The sequence below is a fragment of the Larus michahellis genome, chromosome Z (genome assembly GCF_964199755.1).
Source record: "Larus michahellis chromosome Z, bLarMic1.1, whole genome shotgun sequence".
In the NCBI taxonomy this organism is placed as follows: Eukaryota; Metazoa; Chordata; class Aves; order Charadriiformes; family Laridae; genus Larus; species Larus michahellis.
In genome coordinates this window covers 79,069,079-79,093,069 of record NC_133930.1, presented here as the reverse complement: position 1 = coordinate 79,093,069, position 23,991 = coordinate 79,069,079, and the positions used below count along the sequence as shown (strand labels likewise).

The window sequence follows — 23,991 nt, the reverse complement described above, 5'->3', positions numbered from 1 at the left end:
CACAAAGAGTAGGTATATTCCCACATTCTCTGGAAGAAAGGCGATTTTGCATGTAAGCTAATTAAACTTTACATTAATTTCACTGAATTAAATATGTAATTCGGGATATTGAGGCATTGTGAAATTAAAATTTATTAAGTCATTTACTATTGTAATCCTTTTAAATGCTGGGTTAAGAACTATGAACATATATACTGAATTTCTCACAGCGCCCCCAAGACGCCCCAGTCCCTCTCCGAGTTTGGCCCAGCCACCATGTACTACTGTAAAATCAAACAATCCCCTTGTAGTGCAATATTGCACAGATCTACAGAGAATAATATACATTAGATTTATTTTTAACACCATTAACTACAAAAAAGTTCACCAGAACGAAAAATACTTTTTATGTCCAAACAATATCTGGCTCCACAATGGGCAACTTTAAGGTTAGTTTCTGACCCCAGGATTATTAGTATTATTATTATATCAATTTTATTTGGCTTTTCGTTACTGAGATAGCATCTAACAGGCTCTCTGTTATGCGCCTATGGTGATTACACTGTGAGTTCTCAGTTATATTTTTCTCTTGGATTGCATCATTTCCATAGAGCTCTCAAAATCATTTAGTCATTTCGTATCTTATTTGCATTCACAAAAATAATTTTCAGAACTTCCTCACTAAATGCTCCAGATACAAACAGAAATGAGTATTATCGTTCTCTTGTTGTTAACAACAGCTGCAAAAGAAGCCTTTCTTTTCAGCATCTTAAAACATTCAAATCTGACTCGGGCTTATCTACAGATTAAAAAAAAAACCACGTGTATTTTTAAATGACATAAAATCTCTTAAATGTCATGCTTTGAAAGTGCATAAAATTGTTCCTTCTGCCTCTGCCCTTGAACTAGAATAATCATAGTTTGTTTTTCAAACTTATGTGATAAGCAATATTATGCCAGAAAAAATTAAGAATAACTATTTTAATGTGGATGATTTTATTTATAAAACTAACAGTTAATATGCAGCAAAGCATTGCTCCCTAACTGTATGCTGTATTATTCCTGATACAATGAAGCTTCGGAAGTCAAAACATCTATTGCTTAAACAATTATTTTTCTTCAAATTTATAACAGATGTGAATTTACATTTTAATGTAGCTTGCCTCCTAAATGTTTTTACACATCAAAACATTAAACTTTTTCCTATAACATTCAACAGAATCCAGATTATATACCACTGTTGGCAGCTACTCTATAGGTAATACCTGGGATGCTATCTTTATGAATTGTTAGGGTAAAAATCCTAAAAGAAATGTTGCAGATGATACTCATCTTAGCCTTAATGCATCCAGCACTTAAACCATCTTTTTTTTGTTTGCTTTTTTTTTTGTTTTTACACATGGTCCAATAAAGTCTCCAAGGCTCACTTTCTCTGGAAAGCTCCCTTCTGTTAAGCCTACACAAAAATAACTATTTGATTATATTTCAATGCTGCATTCATCACTACAGTAGATGACAATATAGTAAAATATGGGAAGAGGTATGAGTCGTCCCTGAGTGATGCAGGCACGTTATGCATTACCTGCATTTTCTTTTCTTCCCTCTCTTAATTAAAAAAAAAGAAAAAAAGATAAAAAGATAAAAAGAAAAAAAGAAAAAAGAAAAAAGAAAAAAGAAAAAAGAAAAAAGAAAAAAGAAAAAAGAAAAAAGAAAAAAAAGAAAAAAAAGAAAAAAGAAAAAAGAAAAAAGAAAAAAGAAAAAAGAAAAAAGAAAAAAGAAAAAAGAAAAAAGAAAAAAGAAAAAAAGAAAAAAAGAAAAAAAGAAAAAAAGAAAAAAAGAAAAAAAGAAAAAAAGAAAAAAAGAAAAAAAAGCAGTGTCCAGGAAAAAAAGATTACAACAGTACAAGGCAGTCACAAAAGCAAACCATTAGAGCAAGAACAATGCCACACAACTTCACCAGCTCTATTCTACTTGTTAAAACACCAGCTGCTGGAAGTAGTGACACAGTTAATAAGAAAATTTCCATTTTTGCTATGGAATTTCTAATGTCTATGTTCAGAAAGATTACTGCATTCTGCCCACGAGGAGTGTGCAGACATCCAATGTGAAGAGTGCCTCTTTAGTGCTGGCAAGAGATCCATCACTCCTCAGCAAATGCAATTTGGCTGGAAACCACTTGTTATAATGTCTCTTTGACAGCCAACCAAATTTCATAAAATTAAAAGCTCTTCATCTTATAATGTTCAACACATTTATTATGTAAAGAAAAAAAAAAAAGAGGAGGCATTATCTCTTTTCAGTGCTAGGTTTCAAGTGATAAAGATTCCTGTCTACAAGCTCAGAAAAAACAACAGGGAGGCAATGTTTTCATAAATTAACTTCTGGAGGATAAGTTAGATACCATGCAGCAGTAGCTAGCTTTATGTAAAACAGCTAGCACTACATGCTTAACCTGTACGTGACCCCTTAGAGAAAAAGATACAGATTTCCTTATTCTGCAGTAGCAGCTTTCAAATGGCTGTTTTTTCAACCTGCTCTCCTGAGTCAATACATGCATATAAGTACTGACCTTTTTCAATGCAAGTGTTCATCATCCTGGGATGGTATCCTATGGTAATTTTTCCTCCGAGGCTCTATAAATGTTGGGATTTTTTTTCATGATACAAGCTATGATACCACTTAGAAACCACTAGGATTAAACAGCGTAACTTTTTTCCTTGCATCTCAAGAATTTTTATGTAGTCAGCATCCATTTAGACTTGCTCTCAACAGGCAAGAACTAATACTGCTAAACTGTGTGGTCCTGAAAGTTCCCTCAAAGTCTGGTGATTCAAGCTTTTGATCGGCTAGACATGTCTGAGGGCTTTGACAGCCATCAATGAAAAATTTGTATGGAAGGGGGAAACTTAAATTAAGGCCTCTGAGGTCTTGGAGCTCCTTCTCTCAGCATCGTGTCATTACTGCTCCCAAAAAACCAAAGTGTCCTGGAGAAGGGGATAGACTTTCAGACTTGACGATTAACAGTGGCATAAAACAACAGAATAATGCAAAACATTGCTTTGGAGCAGAGCAGAGAGGCCCCCAGAGAACTGCAGCTGCCCTATGCCAGCAGTCCAGGGGTGAAAGTGTCGCCATGTAGGTTAAAACAGAAATTGCGCTAGTATGACAGAAGGCAGTGAAAAAAAAAGGAATTTCCCAAGCAGAAAAATGAATCCGAAATCCAGAAGCTTCTAGTTAAGGCTTTTTCCATGCTATCTTTCAAAATAAGTTATCCAACATGTTGTTAGTTGGTTTGGTTATAGAATTAAGAGCACTGTGTGGACCTCAGGTATTTCATTATTCTTGGAGCCCAAGAGCAACCTTTGGTAACAAAAAGCAACTACATAGCACAAAACAAATCCTAGAAAACAAGACTGCAAAGCCATTCGCTACAGCATTTCTTTCCTACAGTTGTCAACATCCTGCTGCTCTTTATTAATTCCTAGTTTATAAAATACTTAATGATGAAAAAAAATTAAATTTAAGATTTTTCAGTTTGATTTTAGAAGCGTACACTTGGCTTTAAAAGTTCATCTAAAATACTTACTGAAGAAATGAAACCTAGTGCTTGTTACAGAAGAATAAGCCTAATTAGTATAGGGTCTCTACACGCTGCCTTTGCAATTTTCAAGAGAAAGCATTCAGTTTTCCAGCCATGGTTTGTCTTCCCAGAGATTAGAATTGAAGCCAGACTTCATCTCAGAATGTACTCATAGTCAAATTATTTATTCATCAAGAACAATTAACATTAAAAGAAAATTACTCTTTTCTCTGAGAATATCTTAAATGCAAGGTGTAGAATACCGCTCTCTCAACATCAACAACAAAGACCTTCCTCCTGTGATTCAAAGAGAACAGTGCAAAAAATACAAATAAAATAGATTCATAATGTGACTTTACAATTCCACTCACTCCCTTTCACACAAAACCTTTCAAAATGTCATTTCAAAGATCTCTGTTTTTGAACAGGATTTATTTAAATTAAAATAACTAGTTTACAGAAAGAAAGGATTAGATGGGGTCTTGCCTTACAGTTTATCCCTTTTCTTGCATGGGACCATTCTCTACAACACATTTTTGATCAATTTTTTGTAAAGTATCTCATAACAACTGTTTTGTATGCTTTTATTTTTTGGGAGAAAACATTCTTCCCAGCTGAAGTTTCATGTGGTCTCTGCAGAAAACAAATGGTTGCAAAAGTGTGAAGAGCTTAACTGAAGATTATGTTTTTGAGAACAGAAAAACTTGATACTGATCCTGACATGAGTGGAAGAACACACGCGCAGTTTCATTTCAACACCTAGGTAAATCTCCTCCCATTGAACCAGGTTATTGACTTCCTACTAAGCACCTAGCAAACAAAACTTATTGAGACTTCACAGGTTAAAAATTAAAAGCCATTTTCAAATTAGTCTGCCAAGAAAATGAAAACAGGCATCCTAAATGGATGACTGGCAGGCTGGCTATTGCATATCCTCTCCTACTGCAGTCCCAAGAATCCCAACACCTTTAACCAGAACAATCGTCCAGTTTTGCCCACAAAAGTGACTTCAATCTCTCTGTGTATTTTAGAAACACTCAGACTGCTAGTAAGAACTTCACAGTGGTTAGTTAGTGGTTACAACTTAGATATTGTAACTTCTGGCTACTTTCCCTGTACAATGAGAATTTATCAAGCAATCCTTGAAAAGATAGCATCTGCAAATTTATAACAGTTCACTGGCAAGAAACTAATGCTTCACGTTCCCTCACAGAGTACTGGTAAATCATTTACTTCATGTCCATCAAGCTCTTACTAATTCAAACCAAAAACTGACAGTAAGAAAAATAATTTACAGAAACTGCAATTACAGAATTTTAAAAAATAACTCTTATCCTAAGTATGACAGAAAGCATTGTTATCAGGATAGCTATTACTTTTGCATTATTCATGGACAGCTTCTAAAAAGTAAATGTGTGCAAAGTTACACGGACGACAATGATAAGAAATCAGAAGACGCTCATGATACTAAGCTATTTACAGTCAACATCCACACAACGTGCTCAACCATTTCTACAACTGCTTATTTGCAAATTTTAAATGAAGAAATACTGACGGTATGTTACCCAATTTAGAAGAACAATTGTTGAAAAGCCTGACAGAATGCATTACACATTTAATGTAAAATACATTTTTATTTTATATATTATTGTAGACGTACAATATATTCTCAGTCACTGAGAAACTACTGAAACTAGTAAAACCTAAGACCACCAGGGATACAGACTTCACATTATCCTGGAAAGAAAAGCAAGTCCAAAGCAATTTTAACACTCTGTTTCATAGCATTTTTTACCTTTTTTTTTTTTCCTTTTCCATATCACTAGGTAATTGAAATAGCCAGAACATGTAATCACTTAAATCCTCATTACCTTACAGACCTGGCCAAGAGGAGCATGCTGCACACACAAGCACACTAGTATATTAAAAACCCCTGTATCTAACAGGATTAGCTTTCAAGATGTGAACTGCATTAATTTTTTTTGCTGAAAGCCAGGGAAAGGAAAACGTCCATGGATTGCAGTGAACATTCAATATTTTAAAAGCTTCACCTTGACTGACAGAACAGGTAGGACTGAGTTCAGAAGATGAAATACGGGTCTAGTCAATGCAGTCACTGAGTGACAAGAACTTACCAATATCCTCTCATTCCTAATGCTTTATAAGAAATTCAGTAGTTCTTCCAAAAGCTTATGCTACATTACCTCGTGAAAAACACCTGAGAAAGTCCTTTTCTGAAATTCAGTGATGATACCCTCAATAATATGTGAACTCTTTAAAAATACTTGTCACCTAGGGCAAATACATCACTTATTGTTAAAATAATCCAGTAGATTTCTGGTTAATTCTGGTTAATTCTAAAGTTTTCCATTGTATTTCAAAACTGGACTTGTTCGAGTCTAAATTCCACTTTCTCCGCCCCACGCCACTCACAACCCTACAGCAGCTGGCTGTCAGGAAGCAAGGGACAAGCCCTTGAAGGAGCAGGGTGTCCAGTATCAGAACAAGGACACAATAGCAATACCTTAAATTCCATGTGCAAACACGCGTAGGATTTTATACCTAATGCATCAATGGGTTGATTTCCACAGGTCCATCACCTTTTACATTTATTCAAACACAGAAATAAGCATTTCTTTTTCTTGCCCTCAGCGAGAAAGCTGTGATTTGCTCCTGCACAGAGGTACCAAACTGAGGTTTCTGTTGCAGCTTCTCCTTCTGATTGAGAGATCTGCCAGCGCAGACAGTGCACTCCAGAAGGCCAATACTAGATGGAGAACTTTATGAAAGCTCCATTAAGCAACTGAAGCTCCAAACACATGCTTTTACCCTGATTTCTCTGCAGGAAACCATTAACAGGGTATAAATGGTATTGATGGTCAAGGGAGAGAGCAGATTAAGAGTACAATCATTTTGCTGAAGGATAAGTTATAAGCATAGATATTCAAATTAGGGTGTTTATTTGCAAGCCACCAATATTAGCCTGAAGAAGCTGAAAAAATTAAGATAAAGAAAAAAACAACCCTAAAATATGCACAGGTTTACACTTACTACTCTCGGATTCCAGCGAGGGAACTCAAGGTAATTAAGTTAATGTGCATATGTAGCTGAAGGATTGAGGCCAAGGGGGGATTAAAAAGCAGAAACTATAGCAACAGACTAGGGACAATAGCTGAAGCATTCAGCGCAAGTGAACTTTTCCCCTTTAAACCTGTGGACGCTACAGAAAATCCCATTCAAATTGTGACTAGGTTAAATCATAGCATGGAAGAGTTTTAGAAAGTTAAATATCATCATTCAATGTAAGAGTTTCAACTTTACTGTAAAAGAGATGGTCAGCTTCACAGAAAATTTTCTTTCTACCTCCCTCCTACATACACCATTATGGGGAAAGCCTCTCAATCCCTTTCAGGAATACTGCAATATGCAGCCGAAATTTTATAAATCTCACTGTATATATAGATAAATGTCCTTTATTGACTTAAAAGATTTTTCAAACCTAATTTAAACCCCTGCAAACAAAACAGTTGTTTGGATTTACAGATTTTATCTAATGCCATGTATGTAAACCAAAGACTGTTTTGTTAAACATTATATTATTACATTTATACGACATATAAACCTAACACTGCAGATGCACGTTACTATGAAATGAACAGACATGAAGGTAAATTAGTGACAAATATATGCACACCACAGCTTAATTTATTTCTACAAAGCTACAGAACACTGTCAGAAATAGTTACAGTTCAAACGTACTGATATGTCCAGCCATAACTTTTCTAGAGAAACAGAACAAAATAGTTTTCAATTTAACAACACTAACTACAATTTTAATTATTATCTTCTTTTTCAAAAATAACATGTCCACGTGATAGAAAATGGGTGCAATGAATTTAATACACCACCCTTTTTTTTCCCCTGAAAGCTGAGAATAATTTACCCCAGAGGTATAATTATATGATTGTAAGCATAAATGAAAGGCTTAAGCAATTTGTGTTATTCTGGCAATAAACACAAATATAATTAAGCAAGAACAAAACAAAATACTCTGCTATAAAGAAGTAACATTTCTGAAAAGTACTTTTGGGTTCCTGAAAACTAGCAAGTTCTGTTTGTCTGACTGTGGTTGCTTTCCAGAGCAAGACAAACAATACTTGTTCAGCATATCAATATATAAAATTCTCATGTGGACTTGCCAGTCATTTGGGATTGCTTTCTATGAACGGTTCCGTACTTTCTGCACAATACGTAAATTAATGTGCATGGCAAAACCAGTAAGCATTACTACATATATACAGAATGAACAAAGATGTGAAAAGGTACCTTAGCTTTTAAATTTTCTGACCTTTATCTATTAGAGTCTAACTGTACAGGCAAATTCAGAGAATTTAGGTTTTGTTCAAAGGAAAATCTGAATGACTTAAATTTAAACCTTTATTCTCAGGTATAAAAAACTAAAAAACCCAAAACAAACCAAAAATCCAACAAGGCATCAACCATAGTTTTGGCCAAAAAAAGGTAACATACAGACAAGTTACTCTGCTGAGATAAACTCCTCCACAGTTTCTGTTCGGCACTCAATCTCCTGGTGATTTCTGTATTACACAGGACACCTGCAGACTGCCCTGTTAAACACTGCTGTCACCTCGAGACTAGAATTTCGTAGCCTAGATTTTTATTATAAAGGTATGAAGAATCTGACTAGCTGAATCTTCATGCTGGGTTTTGTGATTTAACTGATATTTCTAGGACAGACAGGAAGACTAATCTTCATAATCCTACCCTGTAAGCCTCAAAGAAATCAATAAAGCTTAATAAAGCAATAAATAGAAACAAGGAATTTTTTAGTTTGGTAACTGATGTTTTGAGTTAAAAATGACAAAATTTGCATGTGATATAAAAATAAGAGGCTATATGCAATTCTCGCTAAATACTGAAGAGTTCGTCATAAAGGACAACAACTTACTGCTAAGTGTGTGCGTGCACAAAGCCTATGCCAGTCCAGCCCAACGATCTGACTAATTGTGGAGGTTGTGACCGGCATAAGAATTCTGAAAACAACACAGAAACACTGAAACGGTAATCATGCAGTAATTTCAGGGAAAGATTTTTCAGTAAATTAAAAAAAGAAAAAAAAGTTATTATTATGTAATCTCATGTATAATTCCAAATATACTATATTTTAAGATTTGTTACAAAACAACATCAGTGTAAACCCCCTCAAGGGGTGAAAAGCAATGCCCATCATACTCCACCCTACATAGAATAAAGGACTAACAATAAGATGGGAAAGATAGTAAAATGGATGATTAGGGGACTAAAGCATTTCTCTTAAGAAAGGATGAGGGATTTAAGTCTTTTTAGTCTGGAAAAAAGACAACTGAAGGGGGGATCTTATCAATGTTTATAAATACTTAAAGGATGGGGCCAGTCTTTTTTCAGTGGTGCTCAGTGACAGGACAAGAGGTAATGGGCACAAACTTGAGCATAGGAAGTTCCACCTAAACACCAGAAGGAACTTCTTTACCCTGAGGGTGGCAGAGCCCTGGCACAGGCTGCCCAGAGAGGTGGTGGAGTCTCCGTCTCTGGAGACATTCCAAACCCGCCTGGACACGTTCCTGTGCTACCTGCTCTGGGTGACCCTGCTCTGGCAGGGGGTTGGACTAGATGATCTCCAGAGGTCCCTTCCAACCCTACCATTCTGTGATTCTGTGAAAGGCCCATTTACTACATAAAAGCTCCCCAAATCTTTCCTGCACTCTAGTAATCAATTTAAAATGTCATAAGCACGCTGCCCCCTCAGCAATCAAGGCTCAGTATGCAGACAAGCTTTGGACGGAGGATGTCCATTTCTTTATTGTGTTCAGTGAAAAATGAAGAACACTCCTAAACCATTTTCAAGCAAGTGAGTTCCTGGGCAGTCTCCTTGCAAAAATACAGCTCATCAATGAACCGAGCAATGCATAAATAGCAAAGAATATAACAAGCTGCATTATTGTTATAAACTGCTCGCTCTCTCAACCTTCATTTGCCTATTGCTGTGCAAATAGCACCGTTTCTGCAGTGAAGCTCTGAAATAATGGATCTATGTTACTTATTTATTATTTTAAATACAAAAATTTTCCCTCTCTATCCTGCTCCTGTGCAGCTCCCGTGGTAAACTGGTAAAACTGGAATGAAATTAGCGCAACATTATTTGCCTAGTTACAAAAAGCTGGGTAGTTTTTTGCCACCAGCAGTTGGATCAATGGAATGTTCATCTCCATTAATATTTACAAGCACTATTTTGTGATTTACCTCACGTTTCAATTTATTGTGAAAGGCACCTGGAAAACATCTTCCACTCAATTTCCATTCCAGTAAAAACATTCTCTTTTTCCTGCTTCACATACTGCTCCAACCTATGCTTTCTGATTTTCTCAAGACTTCTTATAAAATATACTCTTAACAAGCCTTGGAACATTTTAATCTGTTAATCATGCAATATTAAATATCTTTCAAATTTTTATGATGGTGATATTCCAATGAAGCAAAGAAAAAAATAAATACAATCATCCAAAATCGATTGCCCAAATGTTTGCGGTGTTAACACAATATTTGTTTTCCATCATGTTTTTTAATCATACTAAAATTCATAATGATGCCAAAAATATATTTTATACAGTTAAAAAAAATGTTTGTCTAGAGAGAAAATAGTGAGGTTTGTCTACTAGTTTGTTTCAGCTCAACACACTCTTGACAAAACAGTAATATGAGTTTGTCAGATTGTCAGAATTAAATAGCTGTTAAAGTATTTAGGGAGGCAACATCCAAAATATGTCTACTGTAAGACCCAATCTTTTTCAAAGGTCAGTTCCACCATTTAGAGATCAGACAAACAGACATTTTGAATAAAATATACAGAAGAAAGCATTATGGCGTGTTTGATGCACAGCCTTTAAAGAAATGTGGGTTGATAAGAGCTGAGTTTTTTCAGGTTTTTTAGTTTACTTTGAAGAAATCCTTCATCCTTAAACCATCCTCTAAGCTTTAACAGCATTTCTTTCCAGATTATCATCTCTTATCTTCTATACCATGCCAAAACAAGATAAGCATTAGGGACCTTAAAACAACTTCAGCTGTTCCTAAAGGTCCCTTGTACCAAATTTGCTATACTTAGTGTAATATACACATGTTGGTGGAATAAACTTGTACTTCTCCTACATGGGAGAGCAATATGCCAGTCAGAAGCCGACCCCAGTTTGTTTTTCCGCCTTGGCAGAGGTGGTTGCTGTGCACAGTAAGAGGACTTGATAGAAAAAACATATTATCTACACTCTCCCGAGTCCTCTGCATCTCATGTTTGTGCTCTTCAGCTGATGATCACGCCATTGATAATACATGAGATCTTTCTGGCACAAGGAAAACAAAAACCCAAAAATAGTAGCGTACACCAATGCAAAAAGACCTCCTGCCCACATCCTGCAGAAGCAGAGATACTAACAGTCCTTGCAGGGGTTATGTGAACAAGCCAAGGGCTCCATGCATTCTGCATTTTTGCACAAGCCTACAGAGGTGCAGCCACAACTCTCCCTTATTTTCTGGCCAGTAAGTTCTCTTTTAGGTGCCAACTACCAAGTCTGAGAAATAATATGGGTGAAAGGATCCATGATGGCTGTATATCTCATACAAGAAATGTCACTTTGGGATATGCAAATGCCCTTTCCTTGTCCATCTTCATGGATTCAATTGCACGTGACTGACACAGCTCTTTCTGCTCACAAGATGATGGAAATGAGGCGTGCTAGTCACATCAGTTGGGCAGGCATTCAAATACTGCTTTTTTAGACCTAACATAAGCTCTCACTCATGTGACTGTACAATGCTCACAAATTTAAGTGGAACGTCCCACTTGCGGATTTCAGGATCAGTTGAAGACAACACCTGAGCAGTAGCAGAGCAAGTGTTGACAGGTAGCAAGGGAACTACAGCCACCAGCTGGCAGAATAGCACGACACACTGAATTACCCACTTAGAGGGACTCTGCGATGAAATGTCTTGGCCTTTAAAGCAGCTTCCTACTGACAAAAAGAGACATAATCTCATCAGTGTCACCATGTTAAGCCAGGCATACATATAAATAATGCCATTTCTTCTTTAAACGGGAATGCATAATATAAGTTGACTGGCTGACTCATGCAAAGGATTAAAATCATGCATGGTCACTTTGCCCAAAGAACTGAGAAGAGAGAAGGAGCTTGCTTTCCTTGCACGTATTCTCTTTCTCAGAAGAGAAAGAAGGATTATCTGTTGGGCACTACTAGGGTGCCTCTAAGACAGAGTGCCGCTCCGTCACAAGAAAGCAGCTTCAACTGTGATAAAAAAGCCATGCTGGAGTGATGTGCTGGTCTGGGACTGATTCCTCGCTGACTCCCATGGCAAACCAAGTAATGTATACACTTGGGATGTCTTTTCAAGGGTACATACAGCCTGTTCAGAGATGTTTTGCCAGACTCTAGAAAGACTGAACAAGTGAGGGCATGAGTAGAGTCCCCTGAACCGTGTCACCACATGAAACAGCTATGAGGACACAGATGATGCTCACATGAGTAGCTCCTGAAACATAATTTTCATAAGCAGGAGGTGATCCTCAGTTCGCAAGTCTCTCAGTAGCACTGTTGGAGTTGACTTGGAGTGACGAAAATGCCTTCCCTTTACTGAACCCACTGAGCAATTTGGAATTGCCACTCTTTGTCAAGATACATGGCTGGAACTGGATCTTGGCTGATGGATTTTAAATAAAATGACCCAACTAAGGCCAGTGGTAAGGGGGATGAAACTGCCTCATTATTTCACTGTTGGATGAGGCTGGCAGTTCTCGATCAATGCAGAAAACATCCTTATCTTTCCTTTCCCTCCTCCCTCTCCTTATAGACCCAGAGATCACAGAAATTGAGAGCAGTTTCCCATGTATGAAGGGCAATGAGGTAAGTCTCTGTGCTGGGGTCTGAAGGCTGCCTTCAAAGACACCTTCAAGAAACACAGCCTGAACCTGATGTTCTCTCTTGGTTTCCACATCTGGGAACACAAGTAGACCACATGCAAGCCAGGGACACATGCAAGTACCTCAGCAGGACACAGCTTCTGATGAATCAATCAGAAGCATCAAGTCACTATATGATGGTAACAGCTTGAAGTCACAGGGTCTAATTTATATGGCTCTGCAACTTTGTCATGGCAAACAGACATCTAAGGATCAGCTGCTTGAAGATTTCTGTGCTCTAGTTTTAGTTGAATGAGCAACTATTACATGTGTTCAAAATAATTATACAAGGAAAACAGACAGACAAGAAAATACTAAAATAGCGATATAACTTGCACCTTGGAACGGATAGATTCAGGATTCCACTTGTGGCCATGTCTATCTGAAAGACCCTGTATATAGACATGTAATACAAGCTAGAAGAACAAAACCATCCCTCCTTAGCCAAGGTGAGCAACCACCATCTATTTCCACATTTTCAGAAATACAGTGGAATTTGAACTAAATGAGTATCTCCTAATTATAGACTCAGCAATGAGAAGTGTCCTCCATGTTAAAAATACATTTAAATAATCTGTTACAAGGATAAAATGTAGGGCAAAGTTCTGTACACCTAAATACAGATCATGTGATGTGCAGAGACTATACCAAGACAATTGTCTTGAAGTGCAGGAGAAAGAATTAAACTGCTGCTTACCTAGGCAACCTATCACTACCCCCTTTTGACCTGTATTGCCAACCTCCTCCACCCCTGTTTTCTTAATATAACTTCTTAGACAATTCAAACTCTATATCTTTGCCACCATGAAGATTAACAGCATCTGCAAACAGCAAGATAACTCTCTTGAGAAAGATGAAGTGCATGAGAGGATAATCTACATGCATCTTACTGATGCTTCTATTTATTCCTTTAACCTTCAAGCATGCAGCACATAACCTGCAAGAGGCAGTTTTCAAATGCAATTGAAGAACAGTGCATTGTATTAATTCAGACAACTGAAGCTGCACCTTTAATAGTATGCCCAGTTTGGCTGATGGTATAAAACCTCACTGGAAGATGTATATCACCATAGTGTGACTGTGCATACTTACGTCCGCTCACTGAAAGAAGTGAAATGTTTCAACACACAAAGAAAAAGCCAGGTAAGTGCTGCTCAGGTAAGTGCTCCTCTAGGAAGGAAATTCTTTTTGTCCCTTTACCATCACCTAGAGTTGGTAGGAGTTAGTCTCCTTCACAGTATTCTTTCTAATGATAGCTTCTGATTTCAATAAATTGATGATTAGGGGATTGGAACACCTCTCCTATGACAAAAGGCTGAAGGATTTGGGTCTCTTCAGTCTGGAAAAAAGACAACTGAAGGGGGCATCTTATCAACACTTATAAATACTTAAAGAGTAGGTGTCAGGAGGATGGGGCCAGGCTCTTTTCAGTGGTGCTCAGTGACAGGACAAGAGGTAACGGGCACAAACTTGAGCATCGGAAGTTCCACCTAAACATGAGAAGGAACTTCTTTACTGTGAGCGTGGCAGAGCCCTGGCACAGGCTGCCCAGAGAGGTGGGGGAGTCTCCATCTCTAGAGACGCTCCAGACCTGCCTGGATGCGTTCCTGCGCAACCTGCTCTGGGTGACCCTGCTCTGGCAGGGGGTTGGACTAGATGATCTCCAGAGGTCCCTTCCAGTCCTACCATTCTGTGATTCTTAAAATCTTGAATACAATGCATTTGGTAATTTGAACTATTAATTAGCTTATGTATTTGAACATATTTTACCTCCAAATTGCTGTAACATTCTCTCTCAATTTTGAAAACTGACCCTCATGAAAAGCTACTGGTAACCTACAGGAAGTAGGCTGAAGTTTTCTAACTGTAAAAAATTATATCAATAATTGACTGTAAGTGGGACCTCTTTAAAGGTCAGCTTTCTTCAGCAGCTAAGCATAATCTCTTCTGAACGCATGATTAGGTCAACAGAATTTCTTCCATTAGTTCCTCGATATATGTGTGTCCACACTTGCTTTGTCTTTCTACACAAACACACAGGCAAACTTTATATTAATTTCAATGTCTGAATAACTACATTAGAAGAACTAACACAAATTAAAGGTTAATTTAAAGCAAAAATTGAACTCATTTACTGCAAGGAGAAACTTGGATGGGAATTTTCAAACATCAGAGAATTAATACTCAAATCCCATTAAAAGTCAATATAAATCGAGCGCTGACCTTTCAAAAACTCTTCTAAAATTCTTAAATATAGTGACACTGATTAAGTTAAATTCTTTAAGCAAAGGTTGCATGAAAACATTATGCCTTATTGGAGAAAGAAAAAAAAGGGGGGTGAGAAAATATCAACAAGCAAAACAATCTCAAAATACTGTGTACTCCATCCACATTACATAGATATCCCTTAAATAATGGGCATAGCATACATTACTCACTTTTTTGTACAAAAATGGTTTACACATATATTGACTCACAAAAAGTACGAAATTTCAACTGAGAAATTTAGACAAATACTTTAATAATATGCTATAGAAATATATTCTAAAAATAGCTTGAAATAAAAACACAGAAATATGAAGAATGATTTAGTGCCTTTAATCTGATGCTATGAAGCTGAAGTTACCTAACTATAATGCTAACTTTTTACTTATTTCACAATCCCTAGTACCTAATCCTTCCCAGGATTAGGAACAAAGCATAGCAATGGAAATAGCTTGCTTTTTGGTTGTTTTTACACATAAGAAATGGTGAGATTTGGGAGAGTCCATAGGAGTACTAAAGAGACTTCCTTAAGAGTGACTAACACAAGCAGGGTGCTGTAGGAAATTACTCTTCCCCCCCAACTTTTCAATTTACAGACTTGTAAGAGCATATCATCGGGGCTTAGGGGCATTATGCAATGGAAGATTCTCTCCCTTTCCCCCTTTTCAGGATGAAATTATCAAAACTACTTTGAAATGTTTGGACTAGCCTTAGTACTCTATTGTGTTTATACACCCAGTAATGAAGATGAATCATTCCTATTTTCACTGTACCTGTAAGCAATACAATTCCTTTTGCATCTTAAAAAATGTTTAATATAATGCAGTATTTAAAGTCAATTTAGAAAAACTATAATACATAAATACTAAATATATCCAAAGGAATAACCACAGTAGCAACCTCTCAATTTCCATGGAAACCCTACTTAGAACACAAGATACAAATCCTAGACAAATGTTAATCTCTTAAACCTATAAAAATTCTCACTTTGAAGATGCAGTCTACAAACAAAGAAGAGAATGCAGTGTAAAGCACCAATATTAAAAAAAAATTATCAAGCAGCAGAACTGTTGGTGCTCCTGATGCACAGAACTCCTCATAGAGTCAGCCTGTAAGCGTCCCTCACAGCAGGGGAGCTATGCTAATAGCAGCATCTAGAAAACAACACACCATGGCAGTGATGAAAATAACTTGAAAACTGACATCTTCCCATGCAATGTTTTGAAAAGATTAAAAATATACCAAAGTAATCAACAAAAAAAATCCCATTTTCCAGCAAGACACTTGTGGCCTGGGGTGGCAGTGCAGAAAGGAGGTCTCCATAGCTGCTATCCTATTAAAATAAAATAGAAAAAAAAAAAACCAAACAAAAACCAAACAAAACCAATGCCCAAAACAAAACACAGAAGAAGGAAAAACAAAACAAAAAAGCAAAATTGGGAGCGAGTTAAGAGAAAATCTCTGATCTCCTCAAGCTCATTCCCTACCAGAAGAGAGTTTCTTGGCAAAAGCTGAGGCTTTAGAAATGTATGTTCAGCCAGACAAAGCATTAAAGAAACAATGTAGGACATATAACGTGGCAGCTGAATTTATTGTTTCTCTCCTCCAACCAAGCACTGAAAGCTAATAAAGGATAACTTCCTAGGGCTAAGAAATATCCTGAATAGAACACCACATTAACCTGGCCTGACAGACTTGCATACTTCAAGACTTTTCCCAAAATCCAGAAAAAAAAACCCCACCCCAACCCCCAAAACCCAAGCAAACCAAAATAAAGGTGCCTACTTCTTGGACAGTCTCTGTATACCTTGAGCACCTGAGTTGCAAAATCTGGTTAAGTTACTCCTTCTCTCATTGCAGAGGGTGAAGTTCATGATTTGGAGAAGGTGAAATTGAAGCAGGAATTAGGCAAGATCAGACTGGGCACTAAAGACCACTTTGTGGCTACTGACTATCAAATGCAGTGGGACAGAAAAAAGCACTGACAGCTCACCTGCTTGGGGAGCATAGATGTCATTACTTGGATATGTAGAGCAAGAAAAGCCCCCATACGCCCCATGCTGAAGCAAAATCATGCTGCAAACGTTCTCCTAAACATTTCTACTGGAAGAAAAGCTACATCTGGGTCAGAAACTAATATCTTGTAAGTACATTGCAAATGCCTAAGGCCTGTCCCAACAGTACAATCGATTTCCTCAAATTACACTATACAGAATAGAGAAGTTTAAACAGATGCACAGACAAGCAGTTCCACTGATGATCTTTTACAAACTGAAGTGACCTTCCTGCATTTCTGAAGGAATGCAATACATAAACTCAGCTTTTTTGGTTCCAGTTAACCTTTTACGTAATGCATGACTACTTCTATCTCAATAATATATTTTCAATTCTTCTTGATTAATATTGAGCCAATTAGTTTACTCTTAACTGCCAGTACAATGGCAAGAATTTAAGTAAATCTTTATTATACTCATCTGGCGTTTGACATGGTTCACATTAAACAAAGAATGGCATATCCGGCAGAGCTTCCAAAGTTAATTTAGATTGGGGGTGGGGGGTGTGTGTCAGGAATCAATCCCCTGTGTTAGAATCTGACTGGGCTCCAAATTAAATGGTCTGAAACCTAACAGCCAGTAAGTAACACAGTCCAGGTCTGCTTAGCTTGAAATCTAAAAGCTTAAGTTTTACCTTCAACCACACTACCTTATCAGAACAGATGTGAAAAATACCTATAATGTGGAGAAAAGCTAAGTGGAATCAGAGAAATGCACTGGGGAACAGCTGGAGCTTATTTCAAGGTTTTCACACTGTAAAGGACAAAACCTAGTTTGTTCACTTTCTAGTGGGCACAAAACATAACGACACTCCCAGTGACCGTGTCACATTTCTTAATTTTTCTGCAGAAATAATCTTCTTGTAATGACAGTCAAAGAAAAGCAGAGGAAATGGGATACTAAGCTTAAGAGTAACAGACTTATGCACGTATGGTTAGAAATTAAGTCAGTATGAACATAAGTACTCTAAGTTCACCTACAAAACACCAAGGAAGACAAAAATAATCTCCAAATTGTTATTAACGTTGTAATGTTTTTTCTGTAAAGTAAATCAGATCTCGTGTATCTCCACGTGCCCTTGAGAAACGCTCATCCAATCAACCAGTCAATTACTTTCAACACAGGGTAGGGGAAAAAAGGTAACCATTTTGAATTTTCAGCTCAAATTAATTTTGGAAAGATAATACGAATTGTTTTCTAATTTTTTCTACTGCTTAGCACTGAAGTGCATCAAAGTGTGATTTCATTCATTTTTGTCATGACACAGTGAGGCATAACAATGTAACATCTTTACATGATGAAGCAATCCCAGATGAGCAGTATTTAGATTCTGTTAAAAGTTAACTCTGAAATGCACTCTGCCATCACAGAACTAGAATTTCAGGAAAAATAATTCTACCACAGATACATAGTTGTGAAACTTATAACCATAAATAATTATTCATCTCAAATACTATCAGTAACACAGAACTTTTGCTGATTAAAAAATGGATTAAAGAAAAAGGGGAAAAAAACACTGGATAATCCTTGGTAATATTAGATTATAAAATACAATAGTTTTTACTGTAGTGATAATCTTTAAAAATTACTCAGTACTATCTTACAAATGAGACTAAGACATACTGAGTGAAATGAACCACCATTATTCATTCTTTAAGAGTCATCAAGACTGATAGTGCAGGATGGATAATAAACATAGAAAATACTCAGCCCCAAATTCTCAGTCTCAAATATTTTGAGTATGTAAAACTGTGCTGCACAGCAGAAACTGTGACATGATTTTTGGAGGTGACAGTATTCATTTTAGGGGAAACATTATTTGGCTATCACCCAGAAGAACAAATTTGTCCAAGATGTCCAGATGAAGTTAGATATCTGGATCTTAATCAAGACAGACACATTAACACTCTTATCCTTTAAAGATTGAAAGATTCCAAAACAAGTACTATACCTTACTAGAAAATCAGAACCAAAACCTAACAACCAATGCATGTATTTAAAATTAAAGAGGAAACTTCAAGTACAAATTCTAAAGTTCAAAATGAAAAATGAAATTATACTTTGATATACAGACACACACCCTGCCACAATAATGTTTTCATAAACAAACAGGAGGTTTTGAAAGATTACCTGGTAAAAATACCATCCACAATACCAATTGTCGACTCTTCTGCAGGAACGTAAGAACCAATCTGGGCCATGACTGTGATCAATGCAACTTGCTTTATATAGGAGCTCTTTCCTCCCATGTTGGGTCCAGTTATTATCATGACCCTTTCACCATTTCCCTGGAAACATAAAATAGTGGTCAAATGTAATGTCCTGCACATGGTATTTTTATAAGAAATTCTGGTGTGTGTATATGGATAGAGGGATATAGGACAATTCCTGAGGATTAAACATTCTGGTTTTAGGTGAACAGCTTCATTCTTGGAGTTCACTGCGTTCACTTTTCAAGACATTATAAAGTGTCAGATGGATAAATCTTTCTAAAACCTCTCCAGGCTGGTGAGAGAAACATTGCAATCAACTTTCATTACTCTTGAGCAAAATGGACCAAGTGAGGAGGAATCTTGCCTGCCTCCATCAAGGAGCTGAGAAAGCACTCCAAAACTTTCCGTGCAATTTTCTTTGGAGAAAGGGAGAAACTCACCAGCTTTCAGCACAGCCAGCACTGTCCTAATTCGGTTGTGATCTGGATTCCTCTCCAGTTAAGAGTTCTCATTATCAAATGGGGAGAAGATCTGGCAGACAAACACCTGACCTAGATTTGACTCCCATTCAGAACTGCTTGCCTTAGTACAACATAACACACATTCAAACAGACTGGCTACAACAAGAAATCAAGACACTGCTGAGTTTGGCAATACTTGACTGCAACACAGATACTGTGAGCAGACAATCCAATCTCTGATTGATCAGTGTACCTAACCACTGAAATCCTGTGGAAAATGAAATCAAATGCAAGAGCTCATCTCAGCTTAAGATTCCCTGCGGTACTGCTATGTGTCTATGGCTCCAGAATAAAACTGTTATCCTCTGGTGCAAGACAATTGCTAATACGAAATTAAAACTCATCAATGAATCTATAAAGCTTTCTCATAGCCTGTATCAAGACTAGAAAATTAAGTTATGCAAGGTCTTCAAACAACTAGACTTTTCCTTTCTACTGGGTACGTACAATGAAATCCAACAATTGATGAACTAACCAAAAGTCAGTATATTCCATTGCCCCATGGGAGGGGTATGTAAGAAAGGACAAGCTGTGCATAATGAAAATTAGCCATGCTACTTAGGAAACTTGGAACTGATCAGGCACTGTGACAACAATAACAACAAAACATCTACGCAGAATAACATCATGATCTTTACAGATTCGTTTTTTGATTGGTTTTCATTCTGTTAATAGGGAGACAAATAAAATTCATATAGGACTGTCACTTATGTCATAATCCAGATCATACCGAAGATACATGCAATCAGTATTTATTATATATAAAAAGTTGTTTAGTGTTTGCTAAGAAAACCCCATCATAGGAAGTCACAGTAAAGTCAAAACCCAGAAAATGCCATTATCAGGAATAAAGAATGGTTGTAATAGGAATTGTTTAGGAATGTAATAGGAATTACATATAGGTTGTAATATACATATAGGTTGTAATAGGAATTGTTTAGGAATTTCCTAATGTTTAGGAAGAATGACTTTACTGAAAGAGCGGTCAGGCACTGGAACAGCCTGCCCAGGGAGGTGGTGGAGTCACCATCCCTGGAGGTATTTAAGAAACGTGTAGACATGGCTCTTCAGGGCATGCTCTAGTGCCCAAGATTATTGGTTTGTGGTGGAGTGTTGTGTGGGGGGTTGTGGGTGTGGAGTTTAGTAGGTGGGTGCTTTTTTTTTTCTTTGTAGTTTTTTTTTTTTTTATGTGGTTGGACTCGATGATCTCAGAGGTCCCTTCCAACCACTAAGATTCTGTGATTCTGTAATAAAATGCATATGACTATACAGGAATAAAGTTCATAATACTCTAGTCTCCAAGATATAGTTTCTATACTGCTACTAAAACTTTGTCAGGACCACCATTTGGCTCAACACAACAGAATTTTCAGACACTTAAAACCGGAATGAGTTCATCTGTTAAAATCCACAAATTTCTTGCATGTGTTTGGTATCCCTCCAGGGCCCCTCCAACCATGCTGTGAGACTGGTGGCTGGTTTGCAAAGCCATCTTTCAGGAAGAACATATGCTGTAACATCAGACCACAGAACCCATCTGCCCTTACAACTGCATGCAGCCATAAGCTAACATCTTATTGGAATTTATGGCTGAAGTTAAAAGTACTAAAAGAATCCATGTTATAATTGCAGAAGAAGGGGAGAATGGAAGAATAAGATATTTATTTCAGAGCACTGCAAGAAAGCTTTTCCTAAAGTTAGATATTTGCCAACATTTCAGATGAAAACATGACAGGAGATGTATTCAAACACGTCAGTTTAAAACTAGAAGCATTTTAATAAACTGGGCTCCCACCCACCTCTCCCAAAAAAGAGAGAACTAAAAGCTACAGTAGAGGCAAAAGTGATTCTAGCACGATCACTTGATTTTGATTTTGTAATATTCAATACTTAGAAAGCCAATATAAGAATGGGACTAACAGGGGAAAGTGCATGATGATTATTGAATGAAATGCTGAATTTTTTGTAAATGCCATCTGTTGCTTGTTTGGAGTTGACAAATAATTTTGAAAACATTCCCTGAAGTATTGCACAATATCTGTATCATTGTTCAGTACAGAACAGCATTTAAAGGTATTTCCCGAGAAGTACATACAAATTTGAATGATGTTTATTACAGCAATGCTCCACACTGACACCTGTTTCATACCTTTTCTATATTTACTGTAGGAAAGGGCAGTTGCATATTCAAAGTTAAATTGCAAGCAAATTTTTTACATTCATTAAGAACAGACACCCAGTATTTCCAAAAAGATATAGACAGGTAAATATTTAACAAAAATGTCTAAAAGACATGTAATTTAAAAGACAGATTTTAGTTTTTCAGGAAAAAAAAGAAGAAGGAAACAGTAAAATATGCTTATCAGAAAAAGATATGTGAAATAAAATAATGTTTCCTACCAGTAGCAATTGTATATTTATTACAATTTTGGCTAATTTAGGTCATACAATTTAGATAACATTGCACAGAAAATGTTAAGAAGTAGCCCCCCACACCTTTCTTTGCCCTATTGACAACACCACCAAGCAAGTAATAGGATTACTACTTCTCAACATCATTCTCTGTTGCAGAAAACAATAGCCAGAGGGAGACTTGTGGGTGACACACAGCCTGTAAGCTTGTTGCTATTCTGCATATTAAAATATTTTGTATATTAAAAAACTTCACAAATTTGAGATAAAAGTATTACAAAATGCATACTCCTTCTGTTGAAAGTCAGAAAATCCTGTAATTATTAATTTGTTTTTCAAAAATAACCATTTTAAGGTTTCATTTCCCTAATTTTGAGATCACCTTTCTTGTCTTTATGCCATTAAGACTGAACAAGGTTGTAAAGAGAGTGTCTGGCTACAAGATATCAGAAAAAGGACAAAACAGATGCGGTCACATCTAGCAGTATCTCTCTGAAATGCAACCAAGCAGACAGTTGTATGATTAAATTATTTATTTTAACTTCCTGTCCAAGAAGCAAATCCCAGATTCCTTCCCTTAAATGATTTTGAAGCTCAAACAGTATCTCAGTACTCACTGAAAGGTTAGTGGTATTTGGAACATACTGATCCTGTTCTCCCAGTAGTACATCAATCACAGGGTGCCTCCCATTTTTTATAATTATTTGTCGACTATTATCTTGCACAGTTGGTCTGCAAAGAAGAAGAGACATTAATTTCAATGCTTACCATAACTGATTATTTAGAACTACTGTAACTAAAGTGTGCGTGACGGTCACCTATGATGCAGGTTTTTGTGGAAAAAAAAATTACAAAAATGAATTATTGCTATCAAATAGTTCAAAAATCTTCTTTGGTTTCATTCAGTTATAAAAAATTGTTAGCAGATTGGATACAGAAATTTTAGAGTATTTCCTTCTTTTTTTCATTACGTAGGGTAATGTTTTTCAGTCGTTTATGTGTATTCTAAAGAACTATTAAAAACTACAAAATGAACAAGCAATATCAAAACACCCAAACTGGAGGATATCTGCTTTCTTCCCACCACAACACCAACTTCTGCAAGGTGTCACCTTTTGCAAATACGTTTCATATTCTCAGAATGATCTTCCTGCTGAACTGGTCCAGCCTGTTACTGCATTAAGTCACAACTGGAGCGTGGGAAGTAAAGAAAATTGTCCAACTATGTATATTATGACTGATAGCACATTAAATGCTAATCAAAGATTACAGCGTAACAGAGCTGTAACTCTCCTATAAACTTTAGCACCTCTCATAATCTGACAGTAACTCCCAAACATGTGCAAGAGTCATCAAACAACAACTGTCTATAGAAAGAGCTTATTATCTAAGTTGAAACACTGAAATGACAGTATCTTTTTAGAAATTAATATGCAAACCAGATCAACGCTACTTACTTTTTTTACAACTATGTAAAAAGTTCTGTCTCAAATGCTTCCACCTTAGCTACAAATTTGTCTACATGTCTACTAATCATAACATGTCTAGTCCTACGTTACGTATCTCCATGTCTGAAAAGCTCTGTCTCCAAAAGCTGTGCTGTTCACAGAATAAAAAATGCAAAAGAAGCATGTTCCACTGAATTATGCCTATGGTTTCTTTTTGTTCTCTGCAGCCTAGGTTTACTTTTTCATTGTAAACTGAAGTGCAGCATTCAATGGAGAGGTAAACGTGGTTTCATGTCTCAGCCACCTTTTCCTACACTAGAAGTACAATCACTGTGAAATTAGAGCAGGAACTTAGGCAGCAGCTGGAAAAAAAAAAAAAAAGAGAATACTGGAAAAAAGCCACAGAATTTTTTGACTGAAAATTAACCAACAATTTGTGTGGACTTTAGAGGGAAGATAAGTGCGATTTTTCTTGGGTTGAAGAATGATGATGC

General features: G+C 36.6%; 1 protein-coding gene across 1 annotated transcript in view; it reads right to left on the bottom strand.

Moving 5' to 3' along the window:
• Positions 1 to 23,991, bottom strand: part of MSH3 (mutS homolog 3) — a 119,129-nt gene that overhangs the window by 9,546 nt on the left and 85,592 nt on the right. The window contains exons 19-20 of the mRNA XM_074569706.1: positions 22,667 to 22,781; positions 19,034 to 19,191 (exon numbers count right to left, since the gene is read on the bottom strand). Coding sequence (XP_074425807.1) covers positions 19,034 to 19,191; positions 22,667 to 22,781 — 273 coding nt within the window. The remainder of the gene's footprint in view (positions 1 to 19,033; positions 19,192 to 22,666; positions 22,782 to 23,991) is intronic.